Source organism: Rhyacophila brunnea, unplaced genomic scaffold (assembly GCF_057557595.1).
Source record: "Rhyacophila brunnea isolate RB1 unplaced genomic scaffold, BYU_Rbru_1.0 scaffold_11, whole genome shotgun sequence".
NCBI classification, from domain to species: domain Eukaryota; kingdom Metazoa; phylum Arthropoda; class Insecta; order Trichoptera; family Rhyacophilidae; genus Rhyacophila; species Rhyacophila brunnea.
The window spans coordinates 40,639,368-40,664,585 of NW_028232763.1; the positions used below are offsets into that span (position 1 = coordinate 40,639,368).

The following is a 25,218-nucleotide window of genomic DNA, read 5'->3' on the forward strand; positions in this document are numbered from 1 at the left end:
TACATAAAATAGTATTCTTTTAAACCTCTCGGTCTGTTTTAGATTTTAGAATATAGTCATATTTCAGTACGTCCATGTGCAGTGGTGTTAAGATTTTATCGATTTATTAATTTTTAAACGCAATTATAAAACCATTAGTAAAATTTATGTTGTCATTATTATAGTGAAATATTTACGATAAAAAATTATATTTATAATCTCTGTGATCCCAAATTTGACAAGAATTAGGCATTTTATTATTCAAAAAATGGGCAAGATTACCACATTTAAAGATACTGATTATAAGTATGTCTTTGACCTTTCAAATGTGATAAACATCCTACGAATAATGATTGTTTTAATAATTATTGACCTAAGAATAAGGTAGTTTTTTTTGAAATACGCCATTTCTATTGGCATCTCCCAGAGGTTAAGCTACAACATACGGCCGTAACCATAAGTTGACAAACGATAACTGAAGTAAGGAGTAAGATCATGTGTTTGAACATGCACCTAACCGAAAAAACTTTTTTTTTCAGTTCGGTGTAATTGTGTTTGTTGCTGAAATTTTTCATTCTTATTAACATAATTTTTCCTACCTCCCTTCAAAAACTTCAAGAATCAGAAGAAATCATGGTTTCACTGTAGGTTATCAATTGAGAGCTGAAAATCTATAGGGTTTAAGTGCCAAAATAATCTATAACCAGTTTTTTACTTCAATACAATCTATATGCCAAGCTAGATATTCTGAAGGGTCTATGTTCCCAACTTTATCATTTTTGTCACACAAATACATTGAAATATGGGAGGGGTGCCCCTACATACCTCTCTACATAAAACGTTGCAATAGTGTCCATGTTTAAATATTTTAATCTTTCTTTGTTCATTTTATCTTTAGAATTATGTACTTCTGTAACGTAAAAACAAAAATGTAAGTTTTCATATATGAATACGTGTATTAATTAAGGCTCTAAGTACCAAAAACAAAAAAACTGACATTTTTATAGAAAAGTGTTCTACATACTAACGCCAATAACTTCAGCTATGGTCTAAGTGCCTCAAGCAAGTCAAAAAAATACAGCAAAATATTTAAACCTGTTGACGTTGTAAGTCCATTGGCCTGTTTTATTTATAATGGTGTAAATAGCACTACAGTGGTCAACTTCATTCAATATAAAATGGCTGACGATGGTGTGTTGACACTTGCGACTTCCTAATACCTAAAATTATAGAAGCTGCCGTGATTGCTTCACACTGTAAAACCACATTTTTCAAAAGGTCTGCTTCATGAAATTTTACTGCAATGACTCGGTATTTTGTATCTACAGGCAATACTACTTTTTGGTACTTAGAGCCTTAATTAATACACGTATTCATATTATTTATGGTTTTATTCTTTTTTTTGTTATATCTGTTTCACATTTTTGGCACTTACACCCTACAGACTTTCAAACCTTCAATTTTAAATAAACAGGGCTAGGAAAATGAAAATCACACTTCACAAAATTATTCTTTTTATTACTAAAAATTTTGCGAATTAGTACAATAAATTGTTATAGATGTTTTAATACTTCCGTAATAATAAACATTAGGAACATTATATAAATAACGTTTTGTATTATCATATTAAGTGGTTTAAAAGCAATTGTGCAGATGTTTAGTCGTTTGAATGTTATAGCATAGCTTAAAGCTTAAATGCTGATATTATAATACAAAGCTGAAAAATATTTAATTCATGTAAATATCCCACGAAGAAGTTCTCCGAGCCTCATCCAATATTTGCCAGTTAGGTGACGACATATCACTCGCCAGCCAATTGAAGTCGTCTAATTTATTCCAGTTGTTAACGTTCAAATCTAAAGAAGACATAGCAAAATCTTTATCCAATCCGTCATATTTCAAGTTGTAAGGTGCTACATTAATTTCATTGCAATCTTCTATAATGGCTTTGCTGGTGACATGCAAATAAACATCGCAATGCGTAGACGTATGGAAACGTAACTGTTGACACGCTAGAACCATTTTACAATCGGTGCATTTGTCTACAAATACCGAAGTTGAAACAGGTCCACCGAGTATGATGCAGTTAGAGAGATTATCCAAATGCAACGTAGCAGGGTTTCCCTTAATAATCACGACGCAGCCTGTGAGGAAACTTAATGAGACGTCTTTCTTGGAAACATTTTCTTGGTCAAGAGAGAGCCTTTCGTTTTTCCTATTTGTAAACCCACATGTTACCATACCCCAATTGTTTTTATTGGCCAGTTGCATATTACTATCGATGGAATCTTTCGAAATGTCATCCAATCCGTTGTTTTGTTTTTTAAATGTCTTTTTATTGAATCCGAATTTCTTCTTTGGAAAATACACACTCTCTAATTCCGTGCTTCTAAACTGCAAGTTTTGAATGCTGGCTTGAGACTTTCTCATGTTGAAATCTTTCAGAAAAAGACTAGAGGCCGCAACATACTTTTGTAAATCTCTGAGATCTGTTTTGATGTTATCAAAATGAGACGACAGTTCACACTTTTGCAATGATCCTGCTTTAGACAGAGCATAATCGATGTTATCAAACTTTTCCTTGAATACTGAATGAAAATAGTCTAGTTGTTCATTTGAAGCATTAATTTCATCCTTTAATTTATGTTGTTGTTGGAGCAACTCTACTCTTTTTGCGTCCCGTTTGTACAATTTGTCTACAACATACGATTTTTCCTCCATTTCGGGTTTTATTTTTGTTTTATTTATTTGCAGTCTCGACTAAAAGGTCTTTCTCAACGGAAGCTTCCAGATGTTTTAGTATTGCTAGTTGTCTTTTATTACTCTCATCAATCCGTAATTTCAGCTCAGGATATTTCTGAAATATTAAAAATTATTCATTAAATACTAAATTTTTAATAGACAATATTAAATCAATGTGGCATAACAAACATACTGGACATAAAAATATAGTATAACTATATCACATCAAGAATAAACTTTGATAGTTTGTATGGGGTAACAAAAAATAGCGGTACTGGGGTCAAATGAGACAAACCGATATGACAGGAGTGATATAAAAACTTTTGGCAATAGTGACCATAGACAATATATTATACAAATTAGTAATGCCCAGGAAACAATATGCACTCATTGTGGTGTCACTGTACAAGACAATTGTAAATACCTAAAAACACAAAAATGTCAATTAGCTTAAGCGCTCACAAATAATTAATTAATTAATTGGACGATTGTATACAGCCGATAGCAGTATGAACCGTTTTTCTATAGGAGAAATAAGTTCAGCGCACAGTATGATTTTGGTCATATCGTGATACACACATTATGGGGTGAACACATTACCATCACATCACGTGCGCTCATATGCTGTCACGCTGACAAAATTAATCTATGATTTGGTAATTCCGCAGTATATTTTCAACCCCACCCACGGTGGCCGATTTTTTTTTTGTAAGTAAAATAAAAGTAAAAAATAAAATATCCATCAATTCTTGCTGGGTAGATAAACGCAGTCAATTTACGCAAACCAAAGACGACATTTTCAATCTTTAATTTTATCTGTTTTATCTGGAGATGAAACTTTGAACATAACGAAAAAATTAATTCGATACGTAAGGTAAGAACAATGCTTACATTTGATACTTTGAATTATTATTCATAATTCATAGTAAATTCAATTAATTTTAACAGTTTTAATGTCCGTACGTCAAATTATTACTTGCAATACTTGCAATGTTGCATTCATAGATAATATTTTGAACAGAATCCAACCACCAGACCATAAATAATATACGTAAACAACAAACTAATACAGTCATAAATAATAATGTAATAAAAAATCCATAGAGCAAACCACTAAAAACAAAGAACTAGATTTCGACTTCTATATCAAGACATAAAAGTCTATCAAGTAGTATCAAGTCTAAAACTAAAACTGTTGCAATATCGCCAGCATGCAAAAAGCGCGTGCCATAATACTTAAATCACAAACAGCGTCATGACGTATATGTCAATATATTAAATCCGAACAGTACATGGTTTTGACATGAATCTAAAATGTGTCAACTTGTAGAAAATAAAAAAACATTCATGTTCGTGTGGTTAGTGATGTAGCGTGATACACGTGAGGTGACATTAATGTTCTGGCCATTTCGGCAGGTTTTGCTGACAATATTCGTATTTGGTTCAAAATGTGCTACGGGATGGGAGCATTACTTTGATAACATTTTAAATACCAAGAAAAAATTACATGGCATACTTTTTTCCCGTAGCGCGAGTTTACCGTTACCGCACGTTACAGAACGTGATGTGATCGTAATGTATTCGGGCAATGACCCACATAAGGTCAGTCAGTTGATTTAATTATCGGAAACGCAACATTATGATGACATAGCGCTCTTGGCCAAACACGATCGATCAGAAATCTATGACAGAACACAAATTTAAAAATCAGCTGGTTTTTCAATTGTTCATGCGTGCTTTTCCATACAATGCTGCTGTAGTAACTACCCAAATATTGATCAGCTGTTTAATTAATCATTGTTGGATATTACATAATTACATAAAAAATAAATAAACATGTAAAATTGAATATATTACGCTAACATATAAATTATCAGAACAATGTTAAGTAATATACCAATATTAATAACAACAATAGACCACAAAATAAATAATAAACTTCTGCCTATAAGATAAGCGTGACTGTTTGTGCAGAGTTTATGCTTGTAAAAGCTTGATTCAGAACCGTCACGCACCACACAGCATCAAAGTACATGTACATGACGCTACACTAAAAATAAATTCGTCAAAGAATTTTGACTATATAGGAATATTATACACTCTTTCCATTAAGACATTTGAAAGCATATTATACTGAACGAATGAAGCATGGATAAGTTGTGTAAACTACACAGCAAATTAACATAATTCAGTTGGCATTTCCAATTTCCTAATTTGAGCAATGGCTGCCACTGTTTGATGTTCGGTGTGTTTACGCTGTTTACTTATCCGCGTAGTCATAAACAATTTTACAACGTTGTTCATCTAAAAAACAATACCGAAGTATTGTCTTGTTAGGTGCCTATCCACTCATTATAATGCTTTGATTACACGTAACGAGAACAGTGGCAAGACAGTGTTCTCGGCCGAATGCTCGGTTGGTATAAACATATTACCGAGCGTTAGGCCTAGTAGGATGGCAAGACAGTCACTCAGACGTTTTCTATTTACTAGATCGAGTGCCCAACCCCTCACCCTACCGGCACTGACTCGCTAGCCCGCTCGGCATGTTTAAACACACACTCGGTGCGTACTCGCCACTCGTTTCAACATGCCAAATAGCTTAAAGCTGCTTGTAGTTTAATCTTTCCAGGCATAGCTTCCCTTATGACAGTATCTTCTCTTTGTATCATTGGAGTAATATTTTTTTAACAATTTAACGTTCTACATCCATTCTCAGGAGCACTCTAAATTCATCAGGGTCTTCTAACTCCAATTCACTAAAAAGAGTATGTTGCACCACAATCTTGTCACCTTAAAATCCATTCTCTTGCCCAAAGACGTTTATCTTCTTCGCGCAATAATTCATTCAATTCTTCTATCAGGAGTGGTACGAGGAGCTTAGTATATTTTTAATGTACGTTTTACGATCCATGTTTCGGTACACAAAACTAGCTTGCTTTGATCGAAAGTGAACTGACTTGCCACAAAAGTCGAAAAGAGAAAAATACGTATAAACACTCTCTCGGCCTAGAGACATTTTGCTGTCTCGCCACTGTACACGTTATGTGTAATCAAGACATTACGGATTGTTATTTCATACATCCAGCAAATCAGTATATAAATCTCACAGTAAACCTGCAATGCAGTGACATCTAACTAACCAAATTAGCACACCAGGAGTTCTTTTATTGCTTCAATTTCATATGTTTAGGCTCCATCTATAAAGGTTTCTTTCCACATCTTTGGTTTTCGTCAATAATAGGATGCTAAGTAACCTGTGATTAAAACCCAAGTCATAGACTCTGGTCCCAGGTTTGTACGAGGGTGGGTCAATAAGTCCTTAGAAAAGTCGACAGGTGGCGCGACTAGTACTGTAAGCGGTTTGTTTTCATGCAGCGGCACTACCGATTCAGTACGCTGCGAAGTTTCAATCAGATTGGTTGGGTTGTTGTTTTTTATTTTCGTACATTTAAAAAAAAATTTGCTTGTTTACAAAAATGGAGAAAATTGAGTTTAGAGCTGTTATTAAACATTTCAATATAAAAGGGTTAACAGCAAAGGAAATAAAAAATGAGTTGGATTTAGTTCACGGCATATCTGCTCCTTCACTTGCAACTATTTATAACTGGTTAAATGAATTTAAACGTGGTCGTACATCAACAAAGGATGAACCACGCTCAGGACGTCCTGTAGAGGTGACTACACCAGAAATGATCAATAAAATCCACGATATGGTGTTAAGTGACCGAAAATTAAAGTTGAGTGAGATAATTGAGGTTACAGGGATCTCAAAAGGTAGTGTCATTTCTATTTTACATGACAAATTGGGCATGAAAAAAGTTTCTGCAAGATGGGTGCCGCGTTTGCTCACAGTCGACAATAAACGCAATAGGGTGGTGGCCTCTAAAGCCCTGTTGTCGCTCATGCAACGCAATCCGGATGAATTTTTTCGTCGCTTTGTGACTGTAGATGAAACATGGATACACCACTATACTCCCGAGACGAAAGAACAGTCAAAGCAGTGGATTGCGAAAGGCGAACCATGTCCAAAGAAGGCGAAAACCGTAAAATCAGCTGGTAAGGTTATGGCTACTGTATTTTGGGATGCACGTGGAATTATTTTCGTTGACTATTTGGAAAAAGGAAAAACAATAACAGGGGATTATTATGCATTTTTATTGGACCAGCTAAAAAACGAAATTGAAGAAAAACGGCCTCATTTAAACAGGAAAAAAATCCTCTTTCATCAGGACAATGCCCGTGTTCACACATGTTTACGATCAATGGCTAAAATTGAAGAATTGAAGTTCGAATTGGTCGACCACCCACCGTATTCGCCAGATTTAGCCCCCAGTGACTTTTTCCTTTTCCCAAACTTAAAAAAATGGCTAAGTGGACAACGTTTTTTTTTCAAATGAAGAAGTCATCGATCGGACAAATGCTTATTTTGAGGACCTTCCGAAAACTTATTTTTCTGACGGTTTAAAAAAAGTTGAGAAACGTCTAACCAAGTGTATTGAGCTCCAAGGAGATTATGTTGAGAAATAAAAAAAAAATACAAAAATAAAAACTGTTTTAATGCTTTTTTCTAAGGAATTATTGACCCACCCTCGTAGATTGACAGTTTTACCCAAAAATTATAGTAAAGTGGATGGATGGTAATCGGAAGAGCCGCCGGACTGAGCTGGATGCGGAAAGCCCAGGACCAGACAGGGTGGAGGAAAATGGGAGAGGCCTGTGTGTACACCCGGGGACGTCTACATGCAAAAGGAGAAGTGGAGATTACTCACATTAACAATTAACATTAATGGGCACACCTACACACGAGTCCTTGTGTCATGAGAACCAACCTAATCATTGACAAGAGCATAGACAAGCGAGCATAGACAAGCGAACATTATAAGAGAGTTTAGGTAATATGTCGTCCCTGCATATTAATTACCTCCTATGTGGTTTGAGTCATATTCTGAGATAATCAAAAGAAACTGTTTTAAAAAATAGTCGTAAATGATATACAGTCGAACTTGGTTACTACGAGGAAGATGGGACCGAATGAATTTGCTCGTTATATGCATTACTCGTTATATCGTTATATAACATTTTTCGCGGAAAGTTCTATTTAAGCATAGAACATAAAAAATCTGAAAACCATGGTAAAAATCCCCGAAATAAACACGGCATTCATAAACTATAAAAAAAGTTGTTTATTGTAATGAACGCTGGTAGGTACCTACTGACTTGACAAAACTTGGATTTTTTACATACAATTTCAACCATATTATGAGTGGATACATTTTTAATGTTGTCGGCGAAAACACCAATTTGGTACTTAGACACTTAACTACTTAGTATTTCCTCATTTCATCCGAGATCTCGCTATTTCCATGACCGTAATAACCAAGTTCGACTGTATATATTTTAATATTTTTTGTAGATTCTAATCATAAATTAAAATTGGATAATCATATTTTTTTTTATAATATGTATTATTTAATATTTGTATTATTTAATAGCGAAAGAGTAAATTTTTCCATGTTTTTATCACATAGGATTAATTCTATATGTAGAATGTTGAATACGTTGAATCATGTGAACATGCCGTGTTCACATAAGATTTTTTTAATACTGACCTATTGCAGCGGACTCTCATATAGGATTAATTACGGTGCATGATTTTGGATGCTCTCAAATAATATTGATTTAAAATAGATTTTAATTGGATTGAATTGAATTTTTTATTCGGTTTTTCTGTACGTCTGTACGTATGGAGTTCGCCGTATCACACTTCACCGTGAAATGTTGCATCAGAAATATAATATGGTCGTATATTATAGACCGTCCAACCTCTTTGGGTCGTATAGTACTGAGATAAAATTCATGTCTAAATAAAACACGGTTATGTCGGTTTACAGCTGACAAAAAAATTTTGAAAATAGCTGATATACTGGATTATTTGTTAGGTTAAGTTAGGTTTTCATTCTTGAATTGATGAATTTTGCCAAAATCAACTATGAAAATTGGTTCGGTTCCCGCCTGGCCTACTGTAAACCCACTAGTACCTAAAACACTAATAAAATATGTAATAAAAACTACCTAAATACAAGGGAAAGACGGTAGAAAATAGGTACATACTTATGTAATTAAATTAGAAATACAGAACAACGCATAATTTTTCATCTCGGTGCTATTATACCGTATAGTATACAGTCATCTCTTTCCAATAACAAAGCTCACGGTGAACTACTGTGCTACGGTGAAATGTTATACGTACAATTTACATGTAAATATAATACAGATGATAGAGAAAAAATGTGCATCATGTGGTATCAATACTTCATTTTTGTCAAAATCACCACATAGGAGGTATTGAATATACAGGGACGATGTCTCAGTGGCGAAGGGTGAATGTAGGCTGTGGAGATCTGAGATAAATAGTGGAAACTAAATTTTGTCAGATATACTTATTTGTTTTCATTAAACTATGAATACAAATTACAGATGGTGTTGGTTAATTTTTTAAATTCAATTAAACCCTGCCTAAAGTTCAGTTGAATATTATAATCCTGTCAAAGTTCTTGTTGGTTCTTACAAAAAGTTGACCCACAGTGTACAATGTTCAGAGATAGCAGTAATAGGCTACTTATGACTTGTGTGTAAATGACATTGAAAATAATTAGTCATACACAACACACCTGTGTACAAAATCACAAATTAATTGTAATCATAAAAATATTATGGGTGAAATACAATTCAATACTATTAAAATATAGTTAAATAACATGTTAGTGAATACAATTGCAGATTACAAGTAATCATAGTAGATATATCACATTTTGAAACAAAAATGTCTTAATTGACAAGAGGTTGTATGTACTTAGTGATTTAATAAATAATTAATCCATCATATTGTCAAGATTATGATGGGAATCTTATTATTATAGACAATAGCGTATTGATAGTGAGTATTATCAGAAACTATACTTCAAAATTAAAAATGTCATAGCGTAGGGCAGATCTTAAAATTCAGTTAATACCTTTAAATATTCCTCTTCATTTGGAGCTACCACCTTGACAAGAATGTAAGAGACTCCTGTACCGAATACCAAGGAAGCTGTAAGTAATAGTGCTCGTGACATTAGGTCAGATGTCTTTTCTTACAATTTTCCTTCAATTTTCCACTGCGCTAAATCAGCTTCCCTGGCTTTATAATCTTCGCTCATAAACTCTCCGAAGGCATAAAACGAATTCAGAACGGTCGAGCAATTTTTGTAGGCATAAAACCTGTTATCTGTAAGAAAAAATAACTGCGTCAGAAAGTGGTGCAATATTATCATTTTTTAGGAACTTGTCTATTTAAATTGCAGACTAACCCCTATTGTGATTGAGACTGCGATAAACTCCGTAAGAAGCTATCAATACTGCTCCTTCGATAAATAAGAATACTCTAAGCGCTGTAGGAGTAAACTTCCAGAATCGAGCCGGCTTTGGGGTTTTATATAACATAATAATATGTATTTACAAAAATCACTCGCGACATTATGATGTCAGACCACCATGTTTTAATTTGTAGAAAATGTTACCAGTAAAATATGAACAAAATAAAATTACGACGAGTCATATTAACTGGGATACCTACCTAACTTTTTTTGTTTAGTAAAAAATTCCCAAAAATAAGATTGACGGTCGAGACTTTTATTCTCATTTTTTTACAAGCGAATTTACGAAATTATTAAAATGTACTAGGTATAGGTATGGTAAACGGATGGCAGCGTATTTTTTAGCCTACCTTAAAGCGCCCCAAACCAAAGCGAATATTCGCAGCGAATTCGCAACGCCCTCGCTATCGCTGTCGCTACCGCTTGGATTTGATGCGAATTTCGCGTTTGGCCCCACACCAAAGCGTCAAGGCCATATTCCATTGGCAGACGCACAGACCCAACCCGATCCAACGATCGACGCCAATCGTCGTCGCTAGCTATTTGCAATTACACGCAACGATTCAATCTCGTTGGTCCTTGATTTGATTGGTTAAAATAATACTAGTGTTGCTATTATTAAAAATATAGGTTGAGTGAAAACTAGATATTTCTTAGATTGGTGGCTACACTGAACGCATTCCCGCGCAATTTTACGTCAACAAAACTGAGCTGTCAGCTGTCAAACCTAGCGAGCATCAATCTGTTAAAATTTATGCGGCCGTTTGACATTTATAGAAAGTTTGTATACTTATTGTTAATTTACATCATGAATAACTGGGCGAGCTTGAATCTCCAAAACCAATTGAGTAATTCGAATATCGAAATCGAATAATCCAAAGACTAATTTATTGTAGCAAGTATGGCTATATTTCAACTCGCCGTAAACGAAAACACTGGGTCAAAAGTTGGCTAACTGAAGAACAGCGTGATCGCCATTGAATATGGAGGATTTTTTTACGTTCCACACTATATCTTTGGCGTGTATTTATTCGACGAGGACTGTGTCCTCGGTGATACTCCATATATATTTTTTAAGTTTTCGTCATCTTGTAGTTGTTCAGTTGAAATTGACCAGTAGAATGAAATGAACGACCGTTTGCATGACTCAGGCGCATATTCGGCTATTTTCGTACGCTTTCGGCAATCTTCGCTTGATAATGAAAGGATCGCACGACGGATAATAGAAAATTTTCCACTTTCGACCCGATCGCTCACGATCCTTGAAAACCATAGAGAATAGAGTTTGACAGTTGTGGCAGACGATCGGGCCAGACGCAATCTGCCAATGGAATATGGGCTTTATCCGTCGTGCGATCCTTTCATTATCAAGCGAAGATTGCCGAAAGCGTACGAAAATAGCCGAATATGCGCCTGAGTCATGCAAACGGTCGTTCATTTCATTCTACTGGTCAATTTCAACTGAACAACTACAAGATGACGAAAACTTAAAAAATATATATGGAGTATCACCGAGGACACAGTCCTCGTCGAATAAATACACGCCAAAGATATAGTGTGGAACGTAAAAAAATCCTCCATATTCAATGGCGATCACGCTGTTCTTCAGTTAGCCAACTTTTGACCCAGTGTTTTCGTTTACGGCGAGTTGAAATATAGCCATACTTGCTACAATAAATTAGTCTTTGGATTATTCGATTTCGATATTCGAATTACTCAATTGGTTTTGGAGATTCAAGCTCGCCCAGTTATTCATGATGTAAATTAACAATAAGTATACAAACTTTCTATAAATGTCAAACGGCCGCATAAATTTTAACAGATTGATGCTCGCTAGGTTTGACAGCTGACAGCTCAGTTTTGTTGACGTAAAATTGCGCGGGAATGCGTTCAGTGTAGCCACCAATCTAAGAAATATCTAGTTTTCACTCAACCTATATTTTTAATAATAGCAACACTAGTATTATTTTAACCAATCAAATCAAGGACCAACGAGATTGAATCGTTGCGTGTAATTGCAAATAGCTAGCGACGACGATTGGCGTCGATCGTTGGATCGGGTTGGGTCTGTGCGTCTGCCAATGGAATATGGCCTTAATAGAAAATTTTCCACTTTCGACCCGATCGCTCACGATCCTTGAAAACCATAGAGAATAGAGTTTGACAGTTGTGGCAGACGATCGGGCCAGACGCAATCTGCCAATGGAATATGGGCTTCAGCGACGCAGCCATAGACTAAATAATTTTATTTACGCGCCAGATTTAAAATTGTAAATATTATTAATATTTTACGCCAATTATTCTATAATTTTTATGAATTAAATATAAAAAATACACGTACACTATAGCGCTTTCAGAATTGCTACAACTTTTACCCACTTTGCGTAAAGTGTATTTTAATTATCTGAAACAAGGTGGCAGCATTGGATGCAGCCATAGACTAAATACATATACGAATGTCAAAGTGACAGTTGTGTGTTGACAAAATGTACACGTCTTCTGAATACTTATTACACGCTGAAGATATAATGAGATGGCGTGCGACAAATTACATCGACATTTAATATAACCTTACTTTATGACAGGGCAAGATTGCCATGGCTCATAGGTAAGATAGATTTACTCAGTTTCATAACTGCACATATTATAAATAAGCATTTACCATGAAGGGTTAACAGGATTTGAAGGTAATATGCTATTGAAATAACATGTCTCCGTTATTTGAATTGTAGGTTTTGACTATTTTGCGTTTCTACGCAGAGGGAGCGTACCAAAAACGGGTAGGCCAAGTCTTCTGCGCAATGAGCCAGGCATCAGTAAGCAGATGCATAGGAAACGTGTCCGATGCTATAATAGCAGTGCTTAGTAATACTTACATACAGTCGCCATACAGCGCTGACAGTCTTTAGTGTTGTGTTGATACCCTCTGATCAATTTATACAATATTACAATGTACATGTCATGTAACTGCGCATAGACACAACAAGTAAATTACCTACTCAATAAGAATTTAACGGGAATATTATTTTGTGTCGGTAAAAATATTTTTCAATTTCAGACTTCAAGAAAGGGCAGGTTTCCCGAAAATCATTGGGTGCATTAACTGCACCCATGTACGAATATACCCGTCATACTTGGAGACTTTCAAAAATGAGCGCAGAAAATTTTCTGTAAATGTGAAATTCGTAATAAAATCTATGTTGTTTCTGATACATTCATATTCATTACGTATAATATCATAACATGACATTTATTTTTATGCAGGTATCTGACATGGACATTCTGGCAGTGAGTGCCAGATTTCCATTGAGTGTTTATGACCAATTCATATTTAGTGGATCGTTGGTAAAAACTGAAATGAAACATCTACAGAACGACAAGAATTGGGAATTTTGTTTTATTAGGGAAGTATGTTAAACTTTACTTTACTATGGCAGTACCAGTAACAAATATTTTTGTTTGGTTTATATTCATCCGTATTTTGTATAGGTACTTCAAAAGAATCAAAATTTTGCATAGGTATGAATATGATATTTAATGAAACAGTTTTTTAATTATTTAAATCCTGATTTCTAATATTTTTACAACTTTCAGTCGAAAACATATTCAAATTAACAGACTGTGTATATTGAAATCATTCTAGTGCCACCATAGGCCAGCCAGACTCACTACACGGCTGCCCGCTGTTTGACCAGGGATGTGATTGAGTGTTTTTGGATAATGGACCACACCAGATCGCATAGCTACAGCAACAAGTGCAAGACCAACCGTGGCTATACATACAGTATACATGTATATATTAAATATAATTTATGTATATTTATTTATGGCTTATACACCGAAACAAAATATGTCACTTAACTGTACTTGAATATTTTTGCAGGATCATTCAATAAAAAATACTTGGTTTAGGTTAAGAAAGTTTTAATAATCATTTTTGCACAGAATACAAGAAAAATATTTATAAAATTATTAGAATTACAATGAGCTTTAAAAGTAACACGATATTGTAATAAAATGGACAAATATGAAAAAAAATAACAATAAATTGTATATAGATAGGTAGACAGGGTTCAGATGATTCTGGCAGTGCAGGCGACTCATTTAGGTGTCAGTATTGTTACTGTCAAATGACAATAACACCGTTCCAATGTGATTCGGTCGTGCCAGAAGACTCTGTCCTTCCTCTATTTAGTAACCGGGCGTTTTACAACTTTAAATGAAAATTAAGTGGGTATATAGATAGTATATTTTTTCTGGGCACACATGCTTACCTAGAGTTTCTGTTTTTTCATTTAAAGTTGAACTATGACATTGAATACTAGGTATGATTTTTAAAGTGAAAGTGATATTATGTTACATCTCTTTTACGCATGCTAATATGATTAAAAAGTTATTCTTTCTCTTTCTGTCACATTCGAATTTGATTACCGAAGTTTAAACATTTACTATGCGTATTAGCTGACGTGCTTCGTCGTTTACAAATTATAACATAAATTTAAAAAATATATGTATTTATAATATTAAATATATTTTATAATGTACACAGATTTTTTTAACAACTATATTATATATACTTTTATTTATTTGTCGCATATTTAAAATGTTCTTGCTATATTAAAATCTTTTTTTTAGCCGGCCAAATAAATCCGTATTTTTGGCCATAGACTAATATAAAAATCTCTGCTGCCAAATATTATGTTTGCAAATTGCAAGGTACCTAAAACAATTGTGTTTTATATCAGGAATAAGAAACACTATCTGTAAGTACAATATTATGTTATTTATTACTATCGTAGTATTCTGTGTGTTTTGCATATATTATTCAAGTGTTTATTTATTGTTTTCTTAGTCTATACATACTTTCAATGTTTCATAATTCCGACGTAATACAATCCTTTTTTTGAGGTTAGTTACATTCATTCCAGAATTATATAAAACCTGTGATTTCATATATATTTGTTTGATATAATCTAAGGCGTTCTAGTTGTTATTAAACATGTTACCTACCTGATTACTTTATTTTAGTTAATCAATCTTTTTTGATGCTTTGTATTATCACTAATGCGTTTTAATTACCACTCTTCAAACAGTCGCCAACTATAAAAGATTAAAAATCACACTATTAACAGTTCCTATGTTATGTTTTTTGCAGATGGAGAAAATGTCTACCGAGATCTTTGCTTGTCGACGGTTTCATATGAATAAGATGGAATGAAATAAATCTTTTAATTAATAATGAAATAAATCCAACTTTCGGCGTACGATTCGAACATGGCGTGATTTATGACGTCGACCATCAAGCATATACACCCATTTTATAGATTTAATAGTACAATTACACAAGGTAAATATAAAGTGACTAATGTTTAAAAAATAAAACATTTTTGCACTAAATTTATTATCGATAATGATATAAAAGTTGCTATTTTGATTCGTAATATAAAATATAATATAATTGAGGCGCCGAGCGCCAAAGGAGCTCAAGCGCCATTTAACAAAAGTGCTACAAAATGGCCGACAAGTTTTCAGTGAATTTATTTTTTTAATTTTAAACTCGAATGTTGAAATGGACAATTATTTTCTAAGCAAAGCAAATTTAAAAAAATCAAAGTATTATTTGCAATAACATTTAATGAAAAATATCTATTGGATTCCAAAAAAAATGGTGTTTGAGCCCCTTTGGCATATAGAAAAATGAAAAAAGGTGGCACTTGATACTTTTTTTTGTTGCATAAGTTTCTGTGGCATTAACATTTTCAAACTCAAATAATGGCATTAATTTAAAAAAATAAATCATTTAAAAAAAATGTTTTAATGTAAGGGTTTGAATAGCAATAAAGAAACATTTTGATATAAACAAATTTTATTATGCCAAATAAACACTGAAAAAATGGTCAAATTTGTTATGATTGTTACATGAGTTTGTTTGGCATAAAATTTGCCTTATAATATTAAATACATTTTTGCCATTACAGCAATGATTTCAAAGCTTTTGGATGGTTTTTTTGTAATAACCGTCTATATACCCAATATTATTAATAATACTAAATCAAATCGTTACTCCAAACTGGCCAAAATAACAAAATCATTATTCAAATTTAACACCATCATTTTTTCTCGAGGATTCGGGTGATTTTTTAAATACTTTTTTTAGTGTATATCTTTCGTAATTAGATATAAAATAAGAAGAAATTAGAAATAAGAGTTATTTTCCTTTATGGAAGTTAAGGTTTAGTGGACATAATTACTAAAATGAAGTTAATAACCATATTTCAAAAGTAATCTAAAATATTTTAAACAACAGCGTATGTGAAAGAAAAACAGATAAAACATGTTAAACTTACCATGATTTTCCTCGTTTACAGGTTTAACACACATCGAAACTATTTTTCTAATCCTTCTTGAGCTCATTTTTAGTTTTTTTCACTGTTGAGAACTATATTCAATAAAACAAATCTGACAGCTGTTTTGGTCTCGCGCTCTCCATAGAATATTGGCGGATAAGCTTCTGTGGCGTGTCGACATAACGACCAAAACAATTATGCCACATAAAATAAATCTCTATTGTAAAATATCTATAATTATTTGAGCGATAAGACTTTGTGGCATGATACATATCGATTTATAGAAAAAACCTACATTCAAATGTCAAAAATCGTAAAGTTGGCGCTTAAGCTCCTTTGGCACTCGGCGCCTCAATTATGCATATCAGTTACTTGTATCATATTAGGTATGTCATTTGGTAGAGCTTACTCTCCAAGTCTTGTCTTTTTCAGCCTCAATATCACTTTGATATTAGAAAAATTGTCTTTCCAACACCAATGAAAGGTGCATGTATCTATACACACACATTTCAAAGGCTTTAAGTTTTCTAGATGCTGTATATTACTTCTTCTCTTCGGCTATATCCGCATCTTAGTTGCAGCATATGGATACAATGCGGCGCCTCCAAGAATCTCTGTCACTTTAGTTTTTTTGCATCGTTCCAGGTCATACTAGCAGCCCGTAACTCTGCCAGATATGCTATATAGATAGTGTTTAGCGGCCATCCAGAACGCCGGAATCCGGTTGGCTTGAAGAACAGGCAAACCAGATTGGGATTCTCTTCAGGCACCCGCAGCACGTGGCCGGGCCAGGTACAAAGTTGCGTATTCACTCTCAGCGTGATGGGAGGCTATTTGGTGCGTTCTTTTATCTCCCGTTACTTCTAAAATTACCGCACACCCAGTATCCGTCGTAAACATCTGTTCTCGAAGCTCAGTATACGGTTGCTCGGAGCCTTTGTAAGGTGCCATGACATAAAAACTAGTAAGATATTCAAAATAACTGCTAGAATGAATACATTGTTGAAAGGAAATGAAAACTGATAATATGATATATCAATTAATTTGTCCATCTGAAGTTGTAGATAACAGTTAATAATTATGTGTTATACCAGTAATTAAATGCTGACTTCAAATGAAAATTGACAATTAAATATTGAAATAATATATTACCAGTTTTGATTTTTTTAAGTACTATACTATATCCATGGTTCATATTACAATGTCATAGTAAAACTTAGAAGAATAAAATATGTCGCAAGACGAAATCAATCTTGGGGTTTTAATATAAGTTAAGGTGACGCATCAGTGAAACGCCAAATAATTTTCAACTGTACGGGCGACGAAATTTTGGACTCGCTGCCATTCACTGAGAGAATATTGATCCAGGAACACGTCACTTTGCTGCGTGATGGCGACGGGTCAATTAATTCTAAAATCGTGTAAAGATGACTAAAAACGTTACACATTTACTTTAAAAAGAAAACATGTCAATGAATATATTATTATTGTTACTAATAGAACAATAAACAGAACATAAAATGGACGTATGTTGGATTTATATGACAATTAATATTTCGTTTGACAGGCGTCATTTTCACCCGCCACCCGCAATCCGCGCATCGCCTAGCGACGATCTTTTTAGACCGTGCCTCAACTAATGCATGGCCTTAAATAAATAGTACACAGCTAATTTGTTATTACTTTGAATACATGCCATGTCTTTACATCAATAAAAAACAGAAAAACAATTTAATAATGTATAAATATTTATATAAGACTTAACAACGGCTGACATCTACTTAGACACGATAAGCTCCATTTAATTTCCTCTTATTTTAAAATTCACCAAGATATATCCTAATAAGTAGGTAAGTATATTACATTTGTACATATAATAAGTAAATCAAGTACTTAACATAAATAATTATACTGTAAAATTAAATTACAATTGAAGAAGTATATATGGACCCCACAGAGTAATTAACAATATAATAATTTATATAATTATATCGGGTATATACTATATTGACACATTTTAATGAAGTCTATTTTTCTTGGTACCTACGTTCAATGATAAATGTTGTTTTATATTGTAACATAAACAATGGTAATATGCATTGATCTTTCTGATTTTTAAACTGTGATATCTATTTTATATATCTATTGATTTCTATGTGTATAATTGATACATTATTTATTTCAAATACAATACAATACAATTTAAAAACTAACAGTAAATAATATAGAAAGCGTCATGTTGTTCAGTTGGAATTTCTACTAGGAAATTCTATCCAATCCAAATCCAATTTTTACTAGGTGGGTACTTGTAGGTCAGCTATTTTTGGAATAAAATGAATCCCTTAAAAAACATGAAATAAGAATAGAATGATATATATTTGTGAAAATTTACCAAATCAACATGTTTAACGTGAATATTTTCACACTAAAATGATAAATATTGTTAAGAAAATATACACAAACAGTTCATTCAGAAGTTATGACGTTTAAAAGATCCCGCGAGTTAACTCGTGCGTGGCACTGATCAGTTATGAGGTGATATCAGTTATAATCATTTATGAGGAATGGTTATAAGCCATTGGCACAACCAATTTGGTTTTTGACCTTGAGAACAAAATGTACTTTTTACACGGGACCAAACTCCACGGCTGCAGAGACGAATGCTTATACAAAATATGGCACAGTGGAATCGCCAGCAAGATCTGTAGGTATCATTATTTAGATGTAAGTATACATATTATTTTGAATTTCATAAAATTACACTTGTTCTGGGTGTCTCGCAACAGTAAACTATATTAGTAAATTAGATATATCTTGATGAACTATAAAATAGTGATGTAATAAAGACTTGTTGAAAATATATTAAGTATAATAAAATTTAGAAATTTAGCCTTTCTGGTTCTCTAATATTCATAGATCTACTGGTTCTGGGATCTACTATTTCTGGCAGTAGACAATTCATATAAAAGTGATATATCTTTTTTTCAATCTTTTCAATCCAAAATCTATTTTGCCACAATAATTTCTAATTAAATGGTTTTTACATTCAACTTTCTCGACAGTTACATTCGGATAAGGGTGACAATCAAGAATTTTTTTGTATGTGCTGGAATCTCCATCAGCAATCAATTTTGAATAAATCAATCCATGTGTATTAATAGATTCTTTAAAGCCTTCTAATATTGCTGTAGATTCCATTCCAGCTGACGGACCGGTGTAATTTAAGAAGCATTTATGTTGTTGAGCAGGGATATTTTTAGCTTTAGCGCACAAATCGCAATATTTATTTTTCACTGACATGTACAAAATCTTCCCGGTTCTTTGACCAATGATCGTGGCAGCACCAGATGCTGCGGAATAATTGCATCTGTATGAACGTTTTGACCAACAGCCGTCTGCAACAACTGATATCATGGGAATACCAGAAGAATCGACGTCACCATTTTCGATTGCAAGTTGTCGCTCTTCTTTCGCAGCGTTTTCCATACTCTTATTTTTGGTTTCTTCAAACCACTCGTACACCTTCTGTTGACTCTTTCTGTATGTTCTTGCTGTAATCGATGGTACATCAATTGCAGAACACATTTCTTCCAGATTTGAAAATCCACTGCCGATACTGATTATACTGGATACAAATGCGTCACAGAGATTCATTTTGTTTTCGTTCATTTCAGTGGTATATAATTTTAATTTTTTACCACAAAGTTTACATTGGATAAAAAATGTACTACTAAAGTTTTCCCGATTTTCCCCAAAAATTTCTAAATGTGATAAATTACAATTAAATGGAGAATCATGGTGGCTAATTAATTGAAGTTGTTGGAAAAAATATGAAAAGTCTATAATTCTACGGCCTTCTACACGGAATTTAGGGCTTGAATCTTCAATTTTATTTTCTATAATAAATTCTTCGTGTTCGTGTTCAAATGTGGGATGAAATTCTGGTTCAGGTAGTATGCTTTGAGGATTTCCATGCTCAGGCATAGTCTTCGGCAATATATCAATACTATAATACATTCAAAAATATTAGTTTAGTAGATGGTTAGATAGTTAACAGAAAACAAAATGTATAGCTGGTATTAATTATTGTACCAGATTATAATTATTTTTGTCACAGACACACTAATGTCGAATAAGACATGGCACAAACATAATATAAAAAAAATATAAGTACAAATGATCATTATACTTAATTGTGTGTATTAATAAGTAATACGCAAAACTTCTTTTTGCAAGATAAAAAAATATTGTGAACCAAAATTTTCTGTGAAATGTGGTTTTTTCAACTATGTATGATTATGTCAAATTATAAAATAATAATTTCAAACCTTTGTGTTTTTAATGTATTAGTATTTCCATCTTTTCTCCTACGTCTTTTTTTGGAACTTCCAGCCATCGGATAGTGAGTTCGTGGCATTTTTTGTAAGTACAATCGATATAAAATAATAATTGTGATAATACTGTTAGGTACCTATGTCAAAAACCGAGGATGAAAATTTCGCATTCCCGCTGAAATAAATGACGTTCATAGTATTGCCAGGCTAAAGTTTCGAAATTAAAGTTATTTTTAAAAAAAAAAATTACATTGGAAAATATTATGTAAGTACAGGCATCCATTATTATGTTATTTGATGAAAGTATTCTTTAAAATCATCTGTATTATTATAATCTCGCAAATTCATAATTTAGTAAAAGTTAAATTTTCTGTAATATAAATATCAGTAGGTACCTAACCCAGGTTGATTCATAATTTTGGCTAAGTAAAAAATATAGATATTTTTACTTCGCGATGTGTTTGGGGTGTTCTAAATTATGTAAGTATGTTTAATAACAAATGTGAAATTCGTAAAACCTCATGTGTATTATTTATTAAATAAAAAATAGTAAAACTAATAGTACTGGTGAAAAACTTCATTCTCTTATTTACTAAAATATCAATCCAATAATATTTTAGTAGATATGGCAATACTGGACGATCCGCTATATTTCACTGAAATAAAATCTATCACATTTTAAAAAATACATACTTCATCATAATAATTATTTTGAATATAGAGGGAGATAGTTATAGAAAGGGACAGAAAACTAATTGCTATGTTGCAATATTAGGCACAAATGGTTGCAACAGTGTTAAAAATTACGATGTATGATTTAGTATGACATTACGTAGAATTTACGAAAGTACAAATTTCTTCAGATGTTTTTTTGTTTTGTCCTCAAATGTCAAAATATGTTTTCCTTTTGATTAATTTGTTCGAATTTATGTTTGTTTTACCTATTTTTGTGCTCAATTTGTAGCATTCACTTTTATAAACATATTTTTGTACAATACTCGTAGGTTGGCGTATTTTTTTGGTCATATAAACTGAAAATAATACCAGCTACAAATTCCATACATCTTTCGCCAAATTGCTGGCGGATCTAACATACCTTCAAGTTGGTCAAATATTTCGTGAAATGGTTGTTTTTAAAAGGTATTTATTTAGTATTATAAATTTATAATTTACAAGATATTTCATCATTTCTTCAATGATTAATGATAACCCTTCTGATACGTAGCTTTAGATTATTTGGAATGTATATAATTATCGCATATTTTAATAACAAAATATCCAGTCGATTCCGTTAGATTTAGAGCCAACAGAAACTGCAAATATTATAATTACACTGAATATATTTTACTGCATTATGTTTGATAACATTAAAACTATCTATAATACATGGTTTGACATAATATTTAGTGGAAAAAACGGTTATCAACACAGTCCATTAATGTCACAAAAATATGGCTTCGTTCTCCATTATTACATTTCAAGGTTCCAAAGAATATTATTTTACGTCATAAAAATACTTTATGCAGTTATCAAATGTTTAACATAAATATTTGCCGATGAATAAGCTTCATAATTATATAAATAGTTTTTCTATAAATCTTTCGTAAGATTCAGGCTTAACCTCCGAAAATACCATAAAATAGCTGACATGGAACACCTTCCCCCTTAATTAGGTGACTTTTTATTTCTTTATTACTTGAAATGGTGTTTATATGGTAGATGGATTATAATGGTGTTGAAATATAGTTATTTTTGTTAATTCTACTTTAACTGAGTCATTTACCTTGACAGCTGTTTCGGCACATAAACTCATTTTCGGAACATTCAACAATAATTTGTGATTATAAAAGAGCTACAGGTCACGTAGCAAATTAAATACGCTTAGTTAAATAATAAATACGTACCAAATATTTTACAAAATACACCACATACATCCATCGAATATGGTATATAAAATACAGATTCAAGTATCAAATAATTCTTGGATAAATAGATGTTTATGTAAGTATATGTTTTTTTAAATACTTACATGATACTGTGTTGTATAACATTTAAATTTATATTTTTGATTTTGATTTACATACTTAAATGTACCTACATAAATTTGTAATGTACAGTAGGTACTTAATTACATTTTTAACATTAGAAAATTACCATTATTCGATTCTATCCACCCGCCATGTCTATAATCACCCCAACGCTGGATAGAAAGAGACATCACACAAAATTGGCTGTTTGATAATAAATGGTAGTTGAAAAATATTTTAGAGTATGATTATGTCCATAGAAACAGGTTTTAAGTCATTCATGTTTGTCCGAATAATGTGTAGCAGAAAAATAGAAATTTTAAAAAGGGTCTATTCAGTATTCACCCCATTCTACGGCAAACATTTTTCTTAATAAAAATAGGTACATCAATAGAGGAATCATAAAATGGACCTTGGCCCTCGCCCACGCCTTATTCATCCTTGTATATTATATTATCACACTTAATGTTTTAGAAAATTCATTAACATTGTGCACAAATGCCACTTTTGTTGACTGACACTTCACTTAGTTGATCTCTTTGTTCACGTGAAGTACAATAAAAGTATGTAGCAGCGAAGAACTAGAGACCGAAAATAGTGGAAGGAGCTAGAAGAGGCTTTCATCTAGCAGTGGAATGACCCCGACTGATGTTTATGATGAAATATTATTTTATTCCTGTTAATGCCGGGGGTTTCATTTTTAATTTCTTCTGGTGCTTTGTACCTACGTTGAAAGGTTGAAGATCTTTGCTAAAATTAAATTCATCACAAAGCATTAGTATATCTCCAACATCATTCAGGTAGGTATCCATGATGATAATATAATACTATGTACTTAGAGGAGGTACCTGACCTTTATATTTACATGCACATAAAATTATTAATCTTATTGCCTAATGCAGACCAAGATATACCTACCTACATAATATTACATGAACAGAAGTTTAAGAACATCTCAATTAAGTTTAAAATGTTTGTAGGTATACAAATTAATGTGAAACAGAAAACATTGGTTAGGTAGGTACATGGAACATCTAGATATTATCTTGGTTCGCGGTCGGCACTGGGCAAAACAAGTTTATTAGCTCAATATACCTATACATAATGAAGGAAATATATACCTAGTAGGTATATAGGTACATAATATCGTTTTTGTGATTGAGGTCTCTACCTAGGTATGTCCTACTGTAAATAACCCGATAGTAAGTAGTATGTAAGGTTTTTGGTCTAAAACCTTACAAAATACCACAATGACGACATGGAGTACCTACTTATCTACCTATATGTATATTATATCTTTAGCTACAATAGAAATGCTATGCTGCATAATGTTAGAAGCAAAAAAATAATCTTAAAGACTACCTATCTAACCTAAAAAAATATTATCAAGATATTATCGACGAATATAAAATGGGTATTTACGTGACCGATACCGAATATGATTGAAGTATTGTAACTGATACCTAATTATAACATTATTGATATGACTGCTCGAAAGTCGAAACCAAAACGTCAAACGATCGCAATAAGTTAGAACTGTCAGTGCACTAACAATCAAAGTTATAAAGTTTCTGTTATTAGTGTTATTAAAGGCTGTGCATGACGCAAATTAATAATATGTATTTTTTAAATATCGGGACCTTAGATTAAAGTTATTTATTTATAATAGCGTATTCATCCGGTCAAAAAACTTTACATACTTTGGTTAGACAAAGATATCTACATAATATTATTATGACGACCTTCATACCATTTTCAACAATTTCCCTGCCAATTTCATCCCATATCTTATCTTTCTTTCTTATGTTTTGTAGTCACTGTCAGAGAAATCATAAAGGACTGGATATTTCCGGACCAACTCGATCAGCTGCTCAATGTCTTCGCCATTTTGATTTTACTAATTCCCTTGGCGAAATTGTCCGCCGCGAATAAATTCGCTGTCGACAGAGTTCCCGAAAATCGCAGCGAATATTCGCTGCAAATTCGCACTCAAGACGCAAGGCGGTCGCGCAAGCGTGCTCTGTCCCGTAAGCCAATACGAGCTTGATTGGCGAATAATTCGCTGCGAATATTCGCTTTGGTTTGGGGAGGCTTTAAAAAAGAGGTTTGTCCAAAGAGATTGGACTCCTCCCACAGAGGTAGCACACAAATGTCAGTGTGTAGTCGTTTTGTGAGAGAAAGTTCTATTTCTCTGAAATTAGGAACACTTTGCTGCAAATGGGCCATACTCGGACATAAAAACGCCCGGCTGAGTATTTTTTTTTATCAACACAAGCTTACAACCAATTTTAGATAAACGTATTTTCATTATAAAAAAGTTCCCGCAATAAAAACTTCATTAGGATTCAGGGTAAGAAAGAATATTGCAAAT

The 25,218-nt window shown here is 32.9% G+C and overlaps 1 protein-coding gene and 1 long non-coding RNA gene across 3 annotated transcripts; one reads left to right on the plus strand and one right to left on the minus strand.

The window, feature by feature from the left end:
• Positions 1-1,392: 1,392 nt before the first annotated feature.
• Tbcc (Tubulin-binding cofactor C) lies at positions 1,393-10,273 on the minus strand. 2 transcript variants are annotated; one of them, XM_085960382.1, is made up of 3 exons: positions 10,074-10,273; positions 9,738-9,991; positions 1,393-2,836 (listed from the first exon to the last, which is right to left on the minus strand). In XM_085960382.1, the coding sequence occupies exon 3, from the start codon at positions 2,698-2,700 to the stop codon at positions 1,708-1,710; it is 993 nt and encodes a 330-aa protein (XP_085816508.1). In that variant the 5' UTR covers positions 2,701-2,836; positions 9,738-9,991; positions 10,074-10,273; the 3' UTR covers positions 1,393-1,707. The 2 variants fall into 2 exon arrangements, with proteins under 2 accessions (XP_085816508.1, XP_085816509.1); XM_085960383.1 differs by lacking the exons at positions 9,738-9,991; positions 10,074-10,273 and adding an exon at positions 7,312-7,460 and having other exon boundaries at positions 1,393-2,865.
• Positions 10,274-14,837: 4,564 nt separating this feature from the next.
• On the plus strand, positions 14,838-17,737 carry LOC147078711 (uncharacterized). Its single transcript, XR_015072206.1, has 3 exons — positions 14,838-14,902; positions 15,295-15,486; positions 17,132-17,737. It is a non-coding gene; the product is annotated as an uncharacterized LOC147078711 (long non-coding RNA).
• The last annotated feature ends 7,481 nt before the right edge of the window (positions 17,738-25,218 follow it).

What these genes read in the sequence shown, in the direction of transcription:
- Tbcc (XM_085960382.1), bottom strand. Translation starts at nt 2,700, where the DNA reads ATGGAGGAAAAATCGTATGTTGTAGACAAATTGTACAAACGGGACGCA.